This window comes from Salvia splendens, chromosome 12, assembly GCF_004379255.2.
Source record: "Salvia splendens isolate huo1 chromosome 12, SspV2, whole genome shotgun sequence".
NCBI lineage: Eukaryota > Viridiplantae > Streptophyta > Magnoliopsida > Lamiales > Lamiaceae > Salvia > Salvia splendens.
Genome location: NC_056043.1, coordinates 11,855,475 through 11,878,192, shown reverse-complemented (window position 1 = coordinate 11,878,192; position 22,718 = coordinate 11,855,475). Strand labels below are relative to the sequence as shown.

Genomic DNA, 22,718 nt, shown 5'->3' with positions numbered 1-22,718 from the left:
GATGCCGACCGGAGTGATTTTTTTTAAGTAATGTACTTTTTGCGATTTTGAATGTAATTTTTTTTTATTAATGTACTTTTTTTAATTTATTGTACTTTTTTTAAAAATTAAAATAGTATTATTAATGTTTCCCGTATATGTCTCGTAAATTAAATTCCGTATATTGTGTTATTAGTGATGTGGCTATTGATGTGGCTGGGCTATTTATGATATGGCTAGGCTATGGCTGAGCTATTTCTGATGTGGCATGAGGATTTTTATTATTGATTATGTGGCAGGAGGTGTTTGTGGCTATGTGGCAAGAGGTGTTTGTGGCTAGCCTATGGTTGTGCTATAACCACTGTGATGCTCTAATATCTGAGTCTCTACAGTTTATGTAATTAAATGCACTACTACTTGTCAGTTATTCGGCTCTTACTTTTTTCGCTGCATAATTGGACATCATATATTAACTGCACAAAAGTAACCTTTTTCAACTCTGATGTAAATGACGTCAACTGGCTAAAGATCTACATATGATGCATACTACTCCTCGTCAAGACGGAATACAATGATACCAAATCTACTGTAAATATTTTCTTTAAAATTTTTGTCTTTTTACCTATCGACAAACAGTCACAAACTTTACACAGTAATTAAAATCATAGGTACTACAACCTCTCGGAATGAAAAGTATAAACATTTGAAACACCACAAGGTGTAATACATACTCCCTCCGTCCTACTTTAGAACTCCCGATTAATCATATTTAGGTGTCCCATTTTAGGAGTCTCGATTGAAATATTCCATAAATGGTAATAGGCATCACATTACTCACATTTTATTATAAAACTAATATATAAATATAGGACTCACATTCTACTGTCCTTTTTTCACCAACTTTCCTTTACATTTTTTAAAACTCGTGCCGAACTCAAATGTGACTCCTAAAGTGGGACGGAGGGAGTAATTGGTAAGAGAAAAGAATTGGTAAATAAGAGAAAAGAAGAGAAAAATGGATAAAGTAAGAGAGAGGACGAGAAAAAGTAATTAAAGTAGTATTAGAGTGTCCACTATAGGGCGGCCGCGGCGGCCGGCGCCTCCTCGGTGGCACCACAACGCCCTATCATCTGGGACGCGTCCAGCCACGGCCGAGGGCGCGCTGAGTAGGTGGTGAGGACGGGGCGGTGGGACCGGGGCCGCGGCGCTGCTCGTGGCGGCCTATTGCACGGCCCGGTGAGGCACGGCGGAGCCGGTCACCATTTTTTTCATTTTTTCTCCTATAAATATACCATATTCTCCTCATTATTTTCACACTATTCCAATCTCCACTCTTCTAAATTTTTCGTTTTATTCGAATTGAACAAAAATATACCAACAATTGATAAAATAATGTGATTTGTGGCTATGGATAACTTTTTGTAGCTGTGGACAACTTTTTGTGGCTGTGCCACCGGTCTTGTCCACATTATTGTGGACACTCTTAGTGGATTGTGGGGGTCCACTTCCTAAATAGAAAGTTTAGAAAGTTTCTATTTTTAAAGAATGAACCAGGATAGAAATAGAAATAGTTTCTATTTTAAAGAGATGGAGGTAGTATACAATATCCGTAGGTAAGCGATTAGGAGTCACAAATAGAGTTTTGATTCACTTTTATCATAAATGGTAACATATTTCATAAACTAATTCCCCTCACATTTTTATTAAAACTAATATCATTACACTTATTTTTTACACCTACTTTTTCAAACAATTCTTAAAATATGTAAAAAAAACGAGATTTCTAATAATGGACGAAGATAGTAAATTTAATGCATAGCTAAACTATGACTGTAATCTATATAAAATTATTTGCTCATATTATCATATGTGACTGGCCACATGTAGGAGAAAATCGTATAAGGCTGAATTAGATTTTATAACAGATTATTCGATATATTAATTTATAATAGCGTTATTGGCATCTAAAATCGTGATTTGTTTTTTTAAATTGATTTTTCTACAAATTTTAAATTTGATAAATAATATCACGAATTTTGATTGAAGGGTCAATTCCCCGCCCACCAGCTGATGTGACCAAATAGTACTTCCTGCACATGAAAAAATGTTTTTTATATGCACCAAATTCTCAAACCGTTAAACAGTGGTGAGCAACATTTCCTACAAACTTTAAATTTAACAAATAATATCACCGATTTTGTTTGAGGTGTCAATTCCCCGCCCATTAGCTGATGTGACCAAAGAGTACTTCCTGCACATGAAAAAATGTTTTTATAAGCACCAAATTCTCAAACCATTAAATAGTAGTGAGCGATATTTCAGTTGAAATAACAGCTGAAAGCCTAAAACAAGGGCACATCAACAAAACATTACAACAGATAAAAGATATTCTCTTCTTCCAAACTAAGATAACACACTTCCTTTTTAGTTTGTCCTAAACAAGATAACACATTTTCTAATTTTGGTAACTTTCTCTCTCCAATTAATATACCCAACCTCATTTTTTTTCTTCTTTCAAATATTCAACTATCTTTTTCCCTCCTAGTAATACTTACACTCACTCTTTCTCTCTGTAATTAACTACATTAACCAACAATTCCTAAAACCTCGTTGCCAACTAGGAAATGTGTCATCTAAGTCGGACGGAGGGAATAGTAGATTGAAGTGGTTCGATGTCGCAACACATAGACAAAACATAATACACCATTGGGTGACGCTAAATACCGACAGAGATTTTTCTTCATCAACACTCGAAGTTGGTGGTGGTGGCATCAATCATGGTCCTAATGGAGGCCTTCTCGGGGCCTTTTCTACTCCACTTAGTGCATCGTCGAGCTTCTTGCTCTTATTCAAGGCTTCCCACTGTTTGGATTGAGTATTTGGATTGAGATAGACTCAACGACTTTTGTTTCTACCTTATCGTCTGGACAGTTTGATGCGGTGAATTTCAAGCATTCTATGGTTATGCTTCACAACATGACCTTACAACGGGAGGTTTGATTCTCACACATCTATATAGAAGGAAACCGCGCTGTTGTTTACCTTGTAGGTAGAGGGTCTCATCCTCTATCATATCCTTCTATTAATCTAATTTTGTACCTCGTTACCTGATGCCGCTTGTTAGGAGAACCAGTTGGGATTTCCTAACTTCCGCTTCCGGCACAGGGATGATGATTGACATATATATTTTATTGGTTGCTTATATTGATTTGATTTGCTTAGTATTCCATCCATCCCATAAGAATTTGAACTTTGGATTGAACACGAGTTTTAATGCACAATTGGTAAGGTAAGAGAGATGTAGAAAAAAAGTAATTAAAGTATTGTTGGTGGAGATGGGTCCCACCTCAATATAGAGAAAAGAGTTTCCAAAAATTAGAAAGTGCATATTCTTGTGGGACAGACTAAAAAAGAAAGATTACATTTTCTTGTGGGGCAGAGGGAGTAGTTTCTTATGTTGATTATAGTTGTTGGTTAGTTTTAAATTTCATAGCGGCACCCAATTTGTGGGGCTTCCAGTTTTTGTTTCTTATTTGTTGGGTTCAAGTCACTTTCGCTTTCCACTGTGATTTGGAACGATCGAATTTTTTTTTGTGTGTTGGGTTTCAGCCTAAACCTCACCCATAAGGCGTTTTCATTAAAAAAATACACCATTTATCGAAGATCTCAAGGGAAGAAAATGATTACAACTCAAGAACCACACAAAAACATATGACCACATAGATTGCCAAATCCATCCTCGCTTCAACACATCGAAGGTTTCTCACGGAAAAAACTCTCACATAACACTCAGGAACAACCTCCGATTCAACACATAACGTTGGAATCTTCTCCAACTTGTGAATCAGAACCACAAAGTTCTAATTCAGCGTTTCACTCGTCAGGGTACCCAAGAGGTTACCTCGACTAGAAGATTTCTCCACTCAACACTTATGACAGAGGTAAAAAGATTGATCAAAGAAGGCTATTGATTTCTAAAACGAAGAGACTGAGAGTTCTAGAGAGAAGGTAGATGATTTCTCAGGGAGAGAGAAAGAGAAAGGTGAGAGAGCTAACAAATCAAAATAAATGAAGTGTGTGAGAGAAAATAGAAATAACGACTCCTCGTTAACCGCTTCATCATCAACGGCCAAGGCTATGATCCGGGTGGAGCAGACACGTGTACGGCAATCTGACCGGATCCAAATAAGTGTGGGCTGTAAGAGAGGTGGGCTCACATACTTGGGCCTCACAAAAAATTGAAGTGGGTCGAATAGTATACGGTCCATTACATCACATGTATGACATTATACATAGGCAAAAACGATATTCTGCTATTCAATTTTGTTAAATATCATAATGTCCTTTTTAAAAGGAATTGCAAATAAAAAAACATTAAGTGAATCGAATGAAGCATCTGCATTTTTGTGGGAAATGAGTTCAGCCCCATATGTGACGCCCTCCCCATGATTGTACAACCCCAAATACCTAAAATTAGGCCTGTCAAATCGGGTACCCGCAGATACCCAATCCGAAATTTTCGGGTACCCGATCCCGAAATTCTCAAAATCTCATACCTGATACCGTACCCGAATTTTATTTCGGGTACCCGGATACCCGACTCAGGTATCCAGTCCCTGAAAATTGGGTATCCAGTCCCGATTGTGATTGTGATTTTGTTAAAATAAAGTATTTGTTTTTGTAAAGTCAATGGATTAGAAAAAATAAATTGCACATAACAACATGGATATGATATTATTCATTTCTGATAAGCATCCTATATTCTTCAGTTAAAGATGAAAACATTGCATAGGTTTGGATGTATTAAATTTTATCCAAAATTTTAGGTGATTAATTCTTGCGCGAATGTAAATAAATTCTTATAACTTATCCGTGCACTTTAATTTATCAATGCGAACAGTACTAAGTATTTGTTGTGGCATACATATTTAGATCATACAGATTTAGAATTTTTAAAAAGTGAGTTGGCTTTTAGGAAAATATGCACATTAACTTTTAAAAAAATACAACCCCCAAAAAAGTTGGTTTTAAAAAGATACAATTGATTATGGAACACATGCAATCACTATTTTAATATTTTAATTGCTTAAATATTTAAACATATGTAAAAATCAGAATAAATACATAAATCATAAATTTTAAAAAAATCGGATAATTCGGGGATACCCGGGTATCGGGTAACCTGATATCCGATAATCCAAAATTTCCCTACCCGATCCCGATCCGAAACCCGAAAAATCGGGTTTCGGGTATCCAATTACCCCATTTTTCGGGTTTGGATATCGGGTATTGGATACCCGATATCCATTTTGACAGGCCTACCTAAAATTTAGCTCGATTCACTATACAATAGTTTTCATTTACCTTCTCGTATTTCGTTGTTATTTACGCATTATTGATGGACCCTGCATTCTTTTCAATAAATGTTCATTTCAATCATTTTTTTTTATCAATGGACCCTATATTCATTTAACTCATTCTAGTACTCACATTTTATTATAAAATTAATATTCCTTTAATCACGAGCTAGTCAAATAAGGGACATTTAATCATGGATAGAAGAAGTACAATAAAATTAACAAAATTTATGCAGAAAATAATTATGTAAAATAACGATATATATGTGGGGATAAAAATAAAAGACGATGGGTCACATGCATATTAAATCATGCAACCCAAAAACATAAAAAAAATGGCAGGAGATAATCTTTAATATTGGTTGTTGGCTGTCTGGGTTGTATATACGTAATACATGCGTGGCTGTGAAAATTGCTTGGCGTTAGTAAATTGAAGAGGGGGGCACTCATAATTAAGTGCAGCAGACCATATTATTTATTTCATGGCAGGATGGAAGATAGAAAATAGGATTTTTGCCTTTATAACGCTATCCTGCTTACCTCTCAATTACATCATCCACACTTTCATTCACACCCTCTAATTAACCATAATTAATTAACTTTTAATATGCATAGCTCTAATTAATTACTACTATTTTCTTAACTACTACCATATTTTTGGTGCCGAAGTCGCTGGAACATAACGATTGTGGGAGAGAAATAAGTGCGGGTGAGTGATAAAAACTAAAGATACATATGATTGTTATTGTTAAAGTAGACGTCGAAGAACAATCAATTTCAATAAAACGGCAATGTCTCCTCCATAAATAACTTTATAATATTTTTACATTTTCTAACTCTCCATATATAATTGATATTAATTATTTGATATTTAATAATATTCTTTTGATAATTTAATAATAATATTTTTTTTTCACCTATATATTAATTTCCTGTATTTCATGAAGTTTATCCGATTACTTCATTTTGTGTTCATCAACGCACAAAATAATCATTTTCTGATTTAGAGAGAAACTAAAAATAAAAATAAAAATGTATTAAATTACTGAAACTCATAAGTGTTTTTAATTTATTAATAAATTTTTAATTTTATTTATTTAATTCATCAAACATCAAACTATTTATTAATAAAAATGACATGACTGATGACTGAACACTGTATATTAGCTAGACTTTGTGTATGAACAGCAGAATGGCATGGCCAAAATCTTTGAAGTAGTATGAAATTGCTGTCGGTTAAGTTCTTGGAAAATGAAGTCCTCTGTAACTTCAAAAAATTATTAATATACATCGTTACATTACATAGTTCCAATACATTTAATCAGATTGAGCTTATTAATTTGAACATATTAATTTGTTTTTTTCCTCGACTCCATTTTCTGAGTACAAAAATACCTTACACACACTAACAGAACCCAACATGAAAAAAAGAATAACTAATTATTTTGATTTGACACGTATTTTAATAAGTTAGTTGATTATTTAAAGAAAATTGGATATAAAAAGTAAATAAAATGTGAATTTTTTTATATTAATTTTATAATAAAATATAAGTGTAATGATTATTAGAAGTGTTAGCAAATAAGTCTTGGGACATCCCAAAAATAATAAAACGGATTTTAAATCATGGATGGATGAGGCATATGTTATGTCTAAATTTATAGTTTTCGACAACAGTTCCACAAAAATAAAATAAAATATATAAATATAGCTAAGTTTAATATACAAATGAAATATATTGCAAGCCACGTATGTTTTTTGAACGTAATTGATTTAATGTGATCTTACAAATAATTGCGCATAATGGCGATTTGGCGGACCGGCCGTGTGCAGCCAAATATTAATGCATATTTAATAACGAATTGAATCCAATATACCATTTCAAATTCATATATAAATTCTTGGGAGGCTTAATTTATTACATGGTTGTATGAACGTCTCCAAAAATTAATATAGTACAAGTAGTATAATATTAAAAGTCAAATTAGACCTAGCTACGTCAAATTCATGCTCGATTACGGTTTTCAAATAAACAATTTTCAAATTCATGCTCGATTACGGTGTCCACTATGGGAGCGGCTCGGCGGTCGCCGAAGAGGGGTGTGGGGCGAGGCGGGAGGCGCGGCGGTCATAGTGGCTGGGGTGGCCGTCGCGCCTGAGGACGGGGGAGGGCGGCGGAAACGGCTTCGCCGCGTGCGGGGCGAGGACGCGGCTGGTGGGGGTGAGGCGCGCCTATAGGCGCGGCTGTCATAGTGACCGCAGCTTCCGGCGCGGCGGTCGACGCATGCAAAATTTTTTATTTTTAAAATGAAAATTGATTATAAAATTTGGGGGCTATTGGAGGTGTCCACTATAGTGGCGGAAATAGAATTTTGGGGCTATGGACAAAAATCCGGGGCTATGGACAAAAAACTGGGGCGGGGCTATTGGGCGTGTCCACCTTATAGTGGACACCCTAAGATTTTCAAATAAATAGTCTGACAAAGTAAACTGTTATTTTTTTTTAAATCTAATGCTTGAGATATTTAATTTTCAAGAGCGGTCAATAAAAGAAGTTACTGTAAGAAGAATATATTGAATTTATTATTCTGAGAATACTGTTAAAACACACACACACAAACATCGGTAATGTAACACTAAAGCAGTAAATAAGTAGTATATGGTGACGCAATAACAGAATATTGATGGCTCCATAAAGATGGAAAGTCATTTTCTTCGGATCTAGTACAAGTATTCATACTGGTGTCCCAATAAGTGTAGTAAAAATTCGTATAGAAAAAAGTAGTCCAATTTCTCCTATATATTTTACCCGATTTTACTAGGGTTGGGAATAGTGCATGTTCGTATAGTATAAAAAAATTTATGTACTACTATTAACGACATGATAAGTTCGAATACAAATATGACTCCGTTCCGGACTACTCGCACATTTCCTTTTCGGCACGGAGATTAAGGAATGAGTGTATAGCAAAGTCAACAATTGCGGCTGTAGGTGATAATTTTTACTAAAAATGGAAAGAGTGCAAATAACTTAGGACGCCCAGAAAGGAAATAAGTGCAAGTAGTCCGGGACGGATGGAGTATAACACTATAAAATTTGATATACATAATTAAAACAAGATCTACCACGATTACAATTTTATAACAATTTAAATCTAAATATTAAAATTAAAATATTAAAGTAAGAGAGAATAATGTTGAGAAGAGTAATATTTTTAAAACTAATTGAAATAGTAATACTCTCGCCGTCCCTCTATAGTTGGGTCGTATTCCTTTTTTTATTGTCTCACTGTAGCTGAGTCATTTCCTTTTTTGGCAAAAAACAACAACTTTTCTTCTCTCTTACTTTACTCTTTCTTATTTTATTCTCTCTTGATCTTTCCACCTTTTTCATTTCCTACTTTATTATTCATTTACTTAACTCACTTAACACAATTTTTCTTAAATCCCGTGCCGAAAAGTAACGCCTCTACTACAGAGGGACGGAGGGAGTAATATTTTTTAAAAGGTTATTAGAACGCAACTTGAAACCATCAAGTTTTTTTGGATCGATCCGATAAGGACCTAAACTCAACTACTTCATGTGTATTCAAATCAGATTTTCATTATATGTCAAAAATTGACATCCCTGTATTTTTTTATGACAAATCTAGCGGACTAATTGTAAATCAAACTTCTAGGAAGATTTAAGACATAGAATACCATATTTTCTCCATCCCTGAAAATTTTTCATATATTTCCATTTCCGTCCGTCCCTTAAAATTTATTCATATTTCACTTTTTACAATATTTGGTAATAGACTCTACATTTCACTAACTCAATCTCACTCACATTTTATTAAAGTAGGACCAATGCAATCAAATGCCCGGTATATAAATGTGAAAAAAATTAAAGGATAGAGGGAGTAATTGGTAAGAAATTAAGAATAGAAAGATATGGTATTAAAATCATGAAACAAATACATTAAATAAAAATGGTAGTACGCCGATTTTGCAATAAATGGCTCAACCGCTTGGGGTGTAAGTTGACATTAGAGAGAGGGCAGATAGTGTGTTGAAATCATTTATTTGCGGCTCAATATTGCGACATAATTTGGTCTAATAATTAAAATTTAAATACATAATTGTGTGGTCGGTTAAAAACTGAATGCTAGGTTTTCATCATGACATGTGACAGCTGCAGAAAATATTTATTCTCTTCTAATCAAATAACCTGCCAAGTAGTTGATGCCATTTATAACTTTTTATTATTATTATTATTATTATTATTATTATTATTATTATTATTATTATTATTATTATTATTTATGTATTACTTCATCCGTCCCATGTTACTCGCACTTTTTTTTCGGCTCGTCATAAACTCCTTACACTATTTATAGTTTAAGTTAGAATTAATGCATTTAATTAATATGTTAGATTAAGTTAAGAGCTCTTTTATTAAGTGATATCTTATTATACTTAAAATTATAATTTAATTATACTAAAAAATTAATTTCAAATTTACAGCTTAAAATGAAAAGTGGGAGTAACATGGGTCAGATAAAGTATTTTTTTTTTTTTGCACACTGAATGGGTCAGCTTCAGTGAATCTTTTTTATTTGATGAAGTATTTTTTTAATCTCCTTTTCAACATACAATGCCATACTTATGAATGAAACAACAAACGGACTACCCAAAATGGGCCCCTTGTCTGCACATCGTGACGATCATTTGCGTTTTAATTTGCCTTCGATTCATCTATTGTACTTTTACTTTTATCATATCTGCTCAGTCTGATACATGCATGTAATAAAATCAGAAGAAAGTAATATATGTATTAAATGCTGGGTCCACTTCAAATGCTTATAATATTATAATCCAAAATTAAGATTAAATCTACCCTCTTAAATTTTGAAATAAGTAAATGAGATTAAAGCTCATAAATTTTAATAAATAGTAGACAAAATATCAACAAAATGGTAATATTGTCATTATGTTATCATATGATAATTTTCGTGGGTGTTTTTTTATATCAACATAGTGCATTACAAATATCAACAATATGACATGAGAATATCAACACAAATATAAGAAAATATCAACACGGTTTTATTGATAATTTACCTACATTATATTGAGAATTTGCATACACTATATTGAGATTTTTTTTGCATTTATTGATAAAATCTGTTTATCAACATGTACGAAAATTGAAATATAATTTATCAAATTTCATCACCCGAACATCGTCGGAACATATGCAATTGAGATCTCGTTGGAATCCTTATAAAATTATCTTTAATTTGATATATTTTTTGCGAAAAATGATTTAGATCGAGAGAGTTACGTATATTTAAAGTTTTAAGATGCTTTTGATGAGAGATAATTTACATTAATACCCTTTAAGTTTATTTAATAATTTTTTTAATTTAAAATATAATCTATGTGACATTATTTCAACCACTAGATCTTCTAATCTAATGGCTAAGATTTAGTCTTAATTTGTGATTGCTAATTAGTTAACAAATGATCACTCCCTTGACAGACGAAATAAAGATAATTGTAATAATATTTTAAATTGATGCAAAGAGATAAATAGAAATTATCATATACTCCCTTCTTAGGCTTTTAATTGTTGCAAATTGATCTGACTTGGGTTTTAAAAAATAATATATAAGAAAGTGAGTAGAAAAAGGTAGTGAAATGTGAATTTTATATACTATTCCCTTCGTCCCGTAAGAATATGCACTCTTTCCTTTTTAGTCCGTCCCACAAGAATATGCACTTTCTAATTTTGAAAACTTTCTTCTCTGTAATGAAGTGAGACCAGTTCTCCACTAACAAACTTTAATTACTTTTTCTCTCTACATCTCTCTTACTTTACCAATTTTACATTAAAACTCATGCTGAACCCAAAGTGCATATTCTTTGGGGATGGAGGGAGTAATAATTTTATAACAAATATGAATGAAATGATCAGTAGATTGTGATTCTATTACTAAAAGTAGTAAAAAGTGAGTGACAAATTTTGGTGTGCGGACAGACCGAAAAGGAAACTAGTAACAAGTAATGGCGGACGAGGGAGTAAGTCTTATTATGGGATACTTCTCCTAACGTCAATTGTCTTATGATGGAACCCATTCAAAATCCTATCATGGTATAAGAGCGTGTCGTCGACTATGAGCGATATGTTACTGAACCAACGGTATATTTGAATTGAAACTATAAAATAACTGACTCAACAGTACATTTGAACTTAATTTGGGTCAGTTTAATAGATGGTTCATCTAACATAAAAAAAAAGTTCAATCCTTCTATACTTTACCTTGAACTGATAAAAAAAATTTCAATCCCTCTAAGCTTACCTTTGAAGAGTTGAGAGAGTATTGACAAATGAAATTCTATTCGTGAGTATGATGAAACTGTCTTAAACATGTTTTCGACTTTTTACTTAACGTGTTTACTTTCGACTTTTTACTTACTTGACAATGGCATTTATACTTGTCATCTAACCTCACCTCTCTCACTTTTTTTCCCTTCCACTCATTCTAAAAAGTACACAAAGACACACACACAACACACACTGTTTAAAATCTCACGACAAACTCTAAGTGGCCCTCCCATTTTAAATCCAAAAAAAATTGACAACTGCACACAAATTAGCCATAATGTCCAACTCTTCATTTATTTCCTCTTACGAGGCTGCTCTCATCCTGACGTCATTACACCATTAATTTCTCCGACACTATAATGACACTAATTTAATGTTGTCTAATATTATTTTTTTTACGCAGCCACAACACTACAAAAGCATGCAGTATCTAATGCTGAGTGATGAATGATGACAATTTAGTCACTTATATACAATTTCACTAAAAAATCAACGTAAAAACACGCCTTATTTTCTGAAATCACATCCCCCACATTCTACTTTTAGCATACTAACCCTATTTAATTCTTGGCACTATATATGCATGCCTTCATATTTCCCAAAATCCCATCACCAAATATTTATCCTACAAAACTCTCTTATCAGTTATTACTCTCTCTCTCTCCCCAAATCCTAGGTTGCAAATAGATTTGACTAGGGTTTTAAAGTTAGTTGCTACACCACCCTTTTTTGGAAATTAACTAATCAAGAAATGGTGAGATCCAACGGCCATGAGAAGATAGAGTTGAAGAAAGGTCCATGGACTCGTGAGGAAGATCAGAAGCTTCTTGCCCATATTGAAGAACATGGCCATGGAAGTTGGCGTGCCCTCCCTGCAAAAGCTGGTGACTTATTTTTTATTTTTAGGTGTTTTATTAGATTATTATGAAGACATATTGATTATCTTGTGTAAATATTTTAGGGTTACAAAGATGTGGGAAGAGTTGTAGATTGAGATGGACAAACTATCTTAGACCAGACATCAAGAGAGGCAAATTTAGCTCCCAAGAGGAGAAGGCCATTATTCGACTCCATGCCCTTCTTGGCAACAGGTCTCTAATCTCGATTCCAAAATTGAAATATAATCATAAATTGGAATAATTTATACTCCCTCCATTCCAAGGAAGATGACCCCTTCCTTGGGCAGCACGAAATTTTATGTAGCTTTATTTTGTTATGTTAAACGGAGAGAGTAAAGTAATCGAGACAGAAAAAAGTAGAGATAACGATGTTTTCAATTTTAGTAATGAGTCATCTTGTTTGAAACAAACCAAAAAGGAAAGTTGATCATCTTCAGTGGGACTGAGGGAGTAACATTTTAGGGTTTCATAAGTCAAAATTGAAATAATTTTATAATTTGGGATGTTACATGATTTTAGGTGGTCAATAATAGCAGCCCATCTGCCAAAGAGAACAGACAACGAGATCAAGAACTACTGGAACACCCGCCTCAAGAAGCGATTGACCCGGATGGGGATCGACCCGGCCACCCACAAGCCAAAGGAGAACCTGGGCGGTTCGGCCCAGTCGAGGCAGGCGGCCGTGGTGAGCCACATGGCCCAGTGGGAGACCGCCCGCCTCGAGGCTGAGGCCCGCCTGGTCCGGGAATTGAAGCTTCTGTCGAAGCTTCAACTCCTCTACAAGATTGCGGCGCCAGTGCCTCCTCAGCAGGCACCAGCGCCCGTGTGCGTAGACGTGCTCAAGGCGTGGGAAGCCTCCAACGGCGGCGGCGGTAGCGGCGGCCTATTCATGCACGACTCACCGACTTCAACCCTAAACTTGGGGAGAGTAAACGAATACGTGCAAGAGAGGGGCAATTTGATGCAGGATAATTGTTGTTTGAATTCTATTAATAATGTAGAAGGATCCTTGGATGCTACGTTGTTGAGCTCCGATTGCTACAACAGTTCTTACGCCGGAGAGTTTGAAGACAACAAGAATTATTGGAATGAATTGCTTAATTTAGTGAGTTCACCTGTGGAATCACCTACGTTTTAGTGTTTGTCAGTAATTATGTAAGACTAGTGGGGTTGCATTTAGTGTATGTGATTAGTAGGGTATGACCTGCCTTGGTTGATTATCATCAGAGAACTGCTACTTTTCTTCATCACCATATCTGTTGGTTGTTGTGTTTTTTTTGGGAAATTGAAATCAACCTTTTCTTATTTAATTTACATTGGAATTACATAAATATTTGAGCTATCTAGCTTGTAACAATTATGTACTCCAAGGTTTGATTTCAGGAGATGACTAGTTTTAGATGGAACGTTTAAACTAGATTTTAACCAATAAATTGAATATTATGTCATCAAAACTAGGGGTTGGGTAAAACACATAAATATTGAAGTACCAGTTTTATCATACTGAAAAATACTGAAAAATATCATTTTATTTTGTATAATGCGGGACACTGAAATTTCGATATACACCGGAAATTACGGAGTATACAGTAATTTATGGTATGTCGTATAGTATATAACGACATCGATGAACAATAAAACGTAAAACGGTATATACCGTGAATACCAAATATAATTTATATACTCCCTCTGTCCGCGAATAGGAGTCTCGGTTCACTTTTACCATAAATGAGTAATAAGGTCCCACCTTCCACTAACTCATTTCACTCACATTTAATTTAAAACTAATATATATATAAGTGGGACCCCTATTCCACTAACTTTTCTTAACATTTCTTAAAACCCATGCCGCACATAAATGGGAGTCCTAATGGTGGGCGGAGGGAGTAATACTTAACATTATACTATAACGGTATAATAACGGGATTGCAGTATATGGTTCCCAAGTCCAGGAAGTCCTAAAATTCGTACCGAATTCCTATATACTGAAAATTTCAATAAAGTAACTGTACAATTTTTTCTCATACCAAAGTTTCGGTACGACATATAGTATGACAGTTTTGGTATGGCATACTGTAACGATCTCTCCTCATTAAAACACCGTTATTTTGATGCTACAACTAAATTAGCATTAAGTCGTTGGACCTAGATGTTACATTGACGTCGTTTGAGTAATTACTTTATTTCAATGTGTATTCAACTTGACACATCTTTTGGTATGCCGCATAGGAGGTTTGTGGTCGGAATAGGGGTGGGAAATTATACCGAAATACCGTAATACCGGACTTACTGTACCGAAAAAATACCGAAAATACCGATTTTTCGGTATACCGCAGTTTCCGGTACGGTATGATACCGTACCGCAGTGTTTCGGTACGGTAACGGTATCATTTTTTCTATACCTTGGTATACCGCGGTGTACCGAATCCACGGTATACCGAAACTTCGGTATATACCGAATCCACGGTATACCGGTATACCGTGGTATATCGAATATTCGGTATATACCGAAGATTCGGTATACCGATATATATATATATATATATATATATATGGTTGTGATCATATGATAACCCCTACTTTATGATGCAAAAGTATCATTTTATCATCCAAAAAATCTAAAACTATCATTATTAAACAAAAGTATCATTTTATCATTTCAAACTATCATTTTATCCCCTCAAACTATCATTTTATGATGCAAAAGTATCATTTTATCATCCAAAAAATCTAAAACAATCATTTTAAAACAAATGTATCATTTTATCATTTGAAACTATCATTTTATCCCCTCAAACTATCATTTTATGATGCAAAAGTATCATTTTATCATCCAAAAAATCTAAAACTGTCATTATTAAACAAAAGCATCATTTTATCATTTGAAACTATCATTTTATCCCCTCAAACTATCATTTTATGATGCAAAAGTATCATTTTATCATCCAAAAAATCTAAAACTATCATTATTAAACAAAAACTATCATTTTATCCCCTCAAACTATCATTTTATGATGCAAAAGTATCATTTTATCATCCAAAAAATCTAAACTATCATTATTAAACAAAAGTATCATTTTATCATTTGAAACTATCATTTTATCCCCTCAAACTATCATTTTATGATGCAAAAGTATCATTTTGTCATCCAAAAAATCTAAAACTATCATTAATAAACAAAAGTATCATTTTATCATTTGAAACTATCATTTTATCCCCTCAAACTATCATTTTAGGATGCAAAAGTATCATTTTATCATCCAAAAAATCTAAAACTATCATTATTAAACAAAAGTATCATTTTATCATTTGAAACTATCATTTTATCCCCTCAAACTATCATTTTATGATGCAAAAGTATCATTTTGTCATCCAAAAAATCTAAAACTATCATTATTAAACAAAAGTATCATTTTATCATTTGAAACTATCATTTTATCCCCTCAAACTATCATTTTAGGATGAAAAAGTATCATTTTATCATCCAAAAAATCTAAAACTATCATTATTAAACAAAAGTATTATTTTATCATTTGAAACTATCATTTTATCCCCTCAAACTATCATTTTATGATGCAAAAGTATCATTTTGTCATCCAAAAAATCTAAAACTATCATTATTAAACAAAAGTATCATTTTATCATTTGAAACTATCATTTTATCCCCTCAAACTATCATTTTATGATGCAAAAGTATCATTTTATCAACCAAAAAATCTAAAACTATCATTATTAAATAAAAGTATCATTTTATCATTTGAAATTATCATTTTATCCCCTCAAACTATCATTTTATGATGCAAAAGTTTCATTTTATCATCCAAAAAATCTAAAACTAACATTATTAAACAAAAGTATCATTTTATCATTTGAAACTATCATTTTATCCCCTCAAACTATCATTTTATGATGCAAAAGTATCATTTTATCATCCAAAAAATCTAAAACTATCATTATTAAACAAAAGTATCATTTTATCATTTGAAACTATCATTTTATCCCCTCAAACTATCATTTTATGATGGAAAAGTATCATTTTATCATCCAAAATATCTAAAACTATCATTACTAAACAAAAATATTTGTAATCAAAATAATCCATAAATATATATTAAAAGATACCTAAAGATCAACATCATCGGCAACAACAAATATAATATGATACTTGATAACATGCCAACCAAAATATAAAATTAAATAGAGTGATGGACGAATTACGGTATACCGTTACCGTTACCATACCGTTTTTACGGTATACCGTACCGTACCGTGTTTCGGTATACCATTAAAAACGGTATACCGAAACACGGTACGGTATACCAGAAAAACGGTATGGTAACCGGTATCAAAAAATATCATACCGAATTTTCGGTATACCGGAATTTCGGTATACCGATAATTCGGTACGGTATCGGTATTGAATTTTTTCATACCGTACTTTCCGGTACGGTATGCGGTATGGCACGGTCGGTACGGTATACCGTACCGACCCACCCCTAGGTCGGAAATCGAACATGTAACGTAAAAGTAAAACTTTACCACTTCAGGATGTTAATAATTTCCTATAGATAGCAAAACAATATTCAAAAAGTCAGTAATTTGAGTATCGAAGTGTATTCTTTTCGTTTTTGATGCAAAAGTGGGGAGATAGACATCTAGGCCATCGGCAACACTGTCTCTCATTCATCTCTTAACTACACTATTCATAGCTCGACACTACTTTTTACTCTCTTATTCAAGAGACAACATCTGCAACCACCAACTCCTCTGTAAACTATTCATGGGTCCCACTATTATATTTCTTTTCATTTTCTATTTAAATTTACTTATTATAAAATTTAATTATTATTTTTTCAATTTAATTAAAATATGAAATTCATCAAAGATAAAATGTTCACATATAATTTAATTTCAATTAAAAATTTATATTAAAATTCAAATGACATTTACATTATAACAAAGTATAAACATGCTATTTAAAAAGAAAAAAATTTAATAGGAATCAACATATGGATTATCTCTCGATTCCCCACATGCCAATAATTCAATATGATGTGTCACTCAACTTTAAGCATTATAGAACAAAATTGAACGAAGTAAATACAAGTCTTGGATATAAAAAATAAGAATAAAATAAACATGAAGAGTTACTTTCTAATCCCCAAAATTCAACAAATTTGTTACCCATAGACTAGGTAACAAAATCCATACTCCCTTCGTCCAATAAAAATAGACAAGGTGATGAATGACATGGGTTTTAATGTATAATTGATAAAATACGAGAAAGATAGGAAAAAGTAAAAGAGAGGGAGGAAAAAGTTATTGGATGAGTGTTATTGGATTATAGAGTCCACATTTAGAATGGTGTGTATGGTTAGTATTGGTTAAAAACTTTTCATTTTTAGACTTAATCTAATTTTGATGGACACCCCAAAATGGTAAAACTAGTCTATTTTTTGTGGACGGAGGAAGTAATAAAGTATAAAAACTATCTATGACAAAACCCGAAGGTAGAATCTTTGATGGCTCTAGTCTTCTCTTTATTCTCTTGCTCCAATCTCCAAGTGCAACATAATCTTTAATTTCTTAGTGATGAATCTCTTTGAGAGGAATTCTCAGGTGTGTCAGTCTCTAACTTCAATAATGAAGTAGGGGGAATGTTTATAGACTTGTAGGCGTTCTCCTCCATAACGTAACAATTCTGGCTCAGAAGGGCAAGTCTTGGAGATATATAGAGCAAACTGCTTACGCCGCCCGAATTCAACGGGCACTGACTCCTATCTCTACGGACCGTTGAGAGTCTTCTGGACTCCTCGTATTCTTCTCGGCGGTCGCCGGTCGTAACTTTGATGCGGGCACAAATTTCGAGACGTACTGCTGGTTTCTCATCGATCGCTGGTTTGCTCGGCGGCTACTGACTTTGTCTCAGCGGACTGCTGACTAGGTCCATTTCCTCCAGTTTTTATGTTTGACCTTTTTCTAGCATTCTCTATGTTTTATTTTGCACATTTCTCAAAAAACACGTCAAAATACTAAAATGTACTCCCTCCATCCCACCGAAGAAGAGTCACTTTCCTTTTTCATCCGTCCTAACCAAGATGACCCATTTTTTATTTAGGTAATATTTAAAATACTTAATTATCTTTTCTCTTTCTTACTTTATTCATCTCTCCTACTTTTATCTCTTACTTTTTGCGTCTCTCCAACTTTTAAATAGCAACAACCTTTTATCTCTCTTACTTTTTGCATCTCTCCGACTTTTAAATATCAACAACCTTTTATTTCTCTTACTTTATTAATCTCTCATACTTTTAAACATCCAACAACTTTCTCTCTCCCTTCTTAAACATTTTCAAATTAACATACATAAAATCTCGTGTCGTCACAAGAAGTGGTCATCTTCCTTGGGACGGAGGGAGTATAAAATATGCAATTAAAGGAACACGGATGCATAAGCGCTAGACTTCATAGTTGGCTCAAATAATGGAAAAGATACATTTGAGCTTAATCGAACACAAATCAAAACAAGCAAGATTATTATGCACTTTCATTACTAGCTCGTTGATCATCTTGGAATAATGAACTCACAATTGTTTGGAAGTGTGTTTATCACTCACTCTCAAAGTGTATATGGAAATATAATAAAAAGCTCTCAAATCCTGCATCATGCAAAGTTTAACCATAATCTTTCTCAGAGTCTAATCACTCCTCCACTTGTTAACTCCTTGACAGAACTCTAGACTCTGTCTAATTTCATCCAACAACCCAATTCTTTGATGGAAATTTTTGTTCAAACTTTCTTCATTCATTTTTTTTTCTTTTTTTCCTTTTTTTTTCCTAAACACATCCATCCTATTTTTTCTATTATTTTGGCTTCCAAAGAAAAGGCTTAAAGGCTCAAAATGGCTAGCAAAGTCAAAATAGAATTTAATTTCGAGTAATGTCATAATTTATAGATCCATAAAAGTAGCTAAAAGGGATGGCCTATGATAAGGCTCGTTTCATGCATTGGTTTTGGGTTGAATTTTGTGTTTTCGGAACACTAATGTATGTTTCTAAGTTCAGGTGCGTAATAAATCTGTCGGACCCAGGAATTTGTGCTAATTGACCTGGTAGATGCAAAAGAGATGGATTTTGAAGTGAAACATCAGAAGTCGTTGCTCGGACCTAGGAGAATCAGGAAGTTGGCGACAGGAGCCGAATGGAGCAAGAGCAGACTTTAAAGGATCCTATGCATGGGTACAAACATCAATACACCGAGAAGATGCCCTAGGGATCAGAGCCCTACCTATATAAAGAGCTCAACATTGAAGAAGATGGGGATCACTTTTAGGAGGCACCTAACATATTTTCAGCTCACTCACTTAGCTCCACACTTCAAAAATACACTTCAGTTTACTACGCACTTGGACATAGGGTGATTTCCGGCTACCGTGGTGGTTTTTAGTACGTTTTGCTGCTGTGTAACACCACCCTGCATGGGCGACGAAACAATATTTTACATTCTCCTTTAGTTTACTTCTCATTTTTTAAGTATTTGTTGATTTTTAGCTTAGTAGTTTCTGTTTCTGACTTGGATCTGCTGGAGTCGAACTTAGTTCTAAATATTATGGAAGTTTCTGTTGGTTTTTGTTGGATCTTGTCGAGTTGATGTGTGTTTTCTGCTTTTCTATTTCGTATTTGCTGTTTGCGGATGTTCGGAGTTGGGAACTGTTGGATTGTTGTTGGATTTGGTGGATCTAATTATGGAGACATTGGGATTTTGTGAATCGTAGTGGATCTGGAGTTTGTTGTTTAAATTCTGCATGATTATGGTGGTTTACTGTTTGTTCTCATATCTGCTAGGCATACTAATTTAGATCTGTTGAGTTTAGTCTTTAATTTCTTGTTTAAATTCAGATATGGAACTTGCTCTGTTTTCCTGGTGTTTTATACTCTGTTTTGCTCTGCACTTTCGTAGGATTCTTGAAGAAGATGAAATTTGTTAGTAGTTAGGATCAAATCTGCAATCTATCTGTTCTCTCTGCTTTGTCCTTTTACTTTTCAGTAGCTTTTCAACACCTGACTAGTTAGGAAAATTGGTCCCCACTTTCTGTGCTAGTTTGTTTGGCTACTTTAGGAAAGTCAGTTTAGTCTCCAGTTTGTTTGATTTTGTTTCTCAAGTTAATTTTACATTTTGAGTCATGCATGTGCCGTACGTGTTCGTTTCCTGGACCCATGTCACGACCACAATTCCCTAGTCAAAGAACGTATAGCTATTTCGCAACTAAAACTTACTATAAAAATCTCAACTCATCATAAAGAGATAGACAATTCAAGAGAAACATTGTCTGAATGTGAAAGAGAGTACAACCATACTGAATTAGAGTAATTTCTGGTTCGTTGTTTCTTCCTCAAATTCCTTAGAATTAGGGTTTCTCCCTAACTGATGGGTTTAGTTAGTCTCGTCGCCCTGGAAGGCGGTAAAAAATTCTCGTTCTACTAGCACTTGGTCGCATGTGTCTCACCTAAGGTACTCTTCGAAAACACTCTAGGTTCACATACATGGGCCCACATGACATCTATACATTTCTGTCAAACTCTCTGAAAATAAATCACAGATACATTAAGCATGTCTTATGCAAAGTATCAGCTATCACGTTGCATCACGCAAACACTCCGAACAAACTTTTTCGTTCCCTAAAGGCCTTGAATATATATATATATATATATATATAGGGGTGTGTTAAGGTCCTTCGCAGCTTTTCAGTCCAATGTTCTTTTTAATCACAACCTTTGGATCCTTGAATTGGATGGTTGTGATGATCTGCATTATTTGACGAAAAATTTGCATTATTAGTCGGTGTGCATTATTCAACTAAAAATCTGCATTATTACACTATAATGGTGCATTATTAGTCGGTGTGCATTATTCAACTGAAAATCTGCATTTATTAAATGACACGTGGCATCAATCTAACCGTCAGATGACAAAATCGTGGGGCTGAGATTAAAAAGAACAATAGAACAAAAGATACAAAATTGAAATGAATACATCCCTATATATATATAAATTTTTTTTCTTTTTCTTAAAAATCTCATAAAATTCATTTTCCTTCTCAAATGGAAAATATTTTCTTTCTTTAAAACTTTCTTCTGGACGAGCGGGCGTCAACCCATGTCTCTGCTGCAGTTGATTGTGTCGAGCCGAGGTGTTGGAATCTTGTACTTATCATTCTGTTCACTTCCTAGCCTAGTACTATCGTTCTGGACTGAGGCTTTAAGGAAGATTCTTGGGTCAGAGCGAAAGAATGATGCTCTGATACCACTCTGTCATGACCACAACTCCCTAGTCAAAGAAAGTGTAGCTATTTTGCGACTAAAACTTACTAAATAATCTCAACTCATCATAAATGGATAAACAATTCAAGAGAAACATTGTCTGAATGTGAAATAGAGTACAACCATACTGAATCAGAGTAATTTCTGGGCATTGTCTTTTCTAAAAAAAACAAAGTCTAGATTCTCGTAGCGGAAGAGTACCAAGACGGTGTAATATGTATGAAGACATACTACATCAGCTATCTTCTTTCTTGCCTAACTTAATTTACTTTCTTTCCTAACATCTCATCCGCTGCGACAACGATCAACCTGCACATTAAGGAAAATAATATGCAGGGCTGAGTACTTGGTAAACTCAGTGGCCTCATGCCGAAAATATTTCTCTTTTAGTTGTCAGCCAACTTGAGTGAACGCGGGGTTTTTCTGAAAACAATTCCTGGTCACTAAAAGTGTTATTTCTTTCTGAAAGTAGACTGCAGTCATAAAAATTTCTCATGAAATACCATATCTGATATGTGTGAACCGGGAATGTGGCCACATTCCACGATGGTCACTGAGCCGGCCAACGCTGGCACTAGCTCACGGTCCCTATGTGTACACTAGCCCGAGTAGGGTTTGTGGCCCTACTGGGACCCGAATTCGATTTAACTGGTTGGGCATAGCGAACAGATAGGCAATCATAAATCAAAACTGGGCATGACAACTCATTCAAAATATTCATGTTTTCACATGAAACACATTTCTGAAAGAAAATAAGCCCACCTCGTCTGCTTAACTCTTTCAAACGGA

The 22,718-nt window shown here is 34.0% G+C and overlaps 1 protein-coding gene across 1 annotated transcript; it reads left to right on the top strand.

Annotated features, from left to right (window-relative positions):
• Nucleotides 1–12,170: 12,170 nt before the first annotated feature.
• Nucleotides 12,171–13,927, top strand: LOC121757134 (transcription factor MYB106-like). The gene is made up of 3 exons (XM_042152634.1): nt 12,171–12,593; nt 12,671–12,800; nt 13,128–13,927. The coding sequence occupies exons 1-3, from the start codon at nt 12,461–12,463 to the stop codon at nt 13,744–13,746; spliced, it is 882 nt and encodes a 293-aa protein (XP_042008568.1). The 5' UTR covers nt 12,171–12,460; the 3' UTR covers nt 13,747–13,927.
• Nucleotides 13,928–22,718: the final 8,791 nt, after the last annotated feature.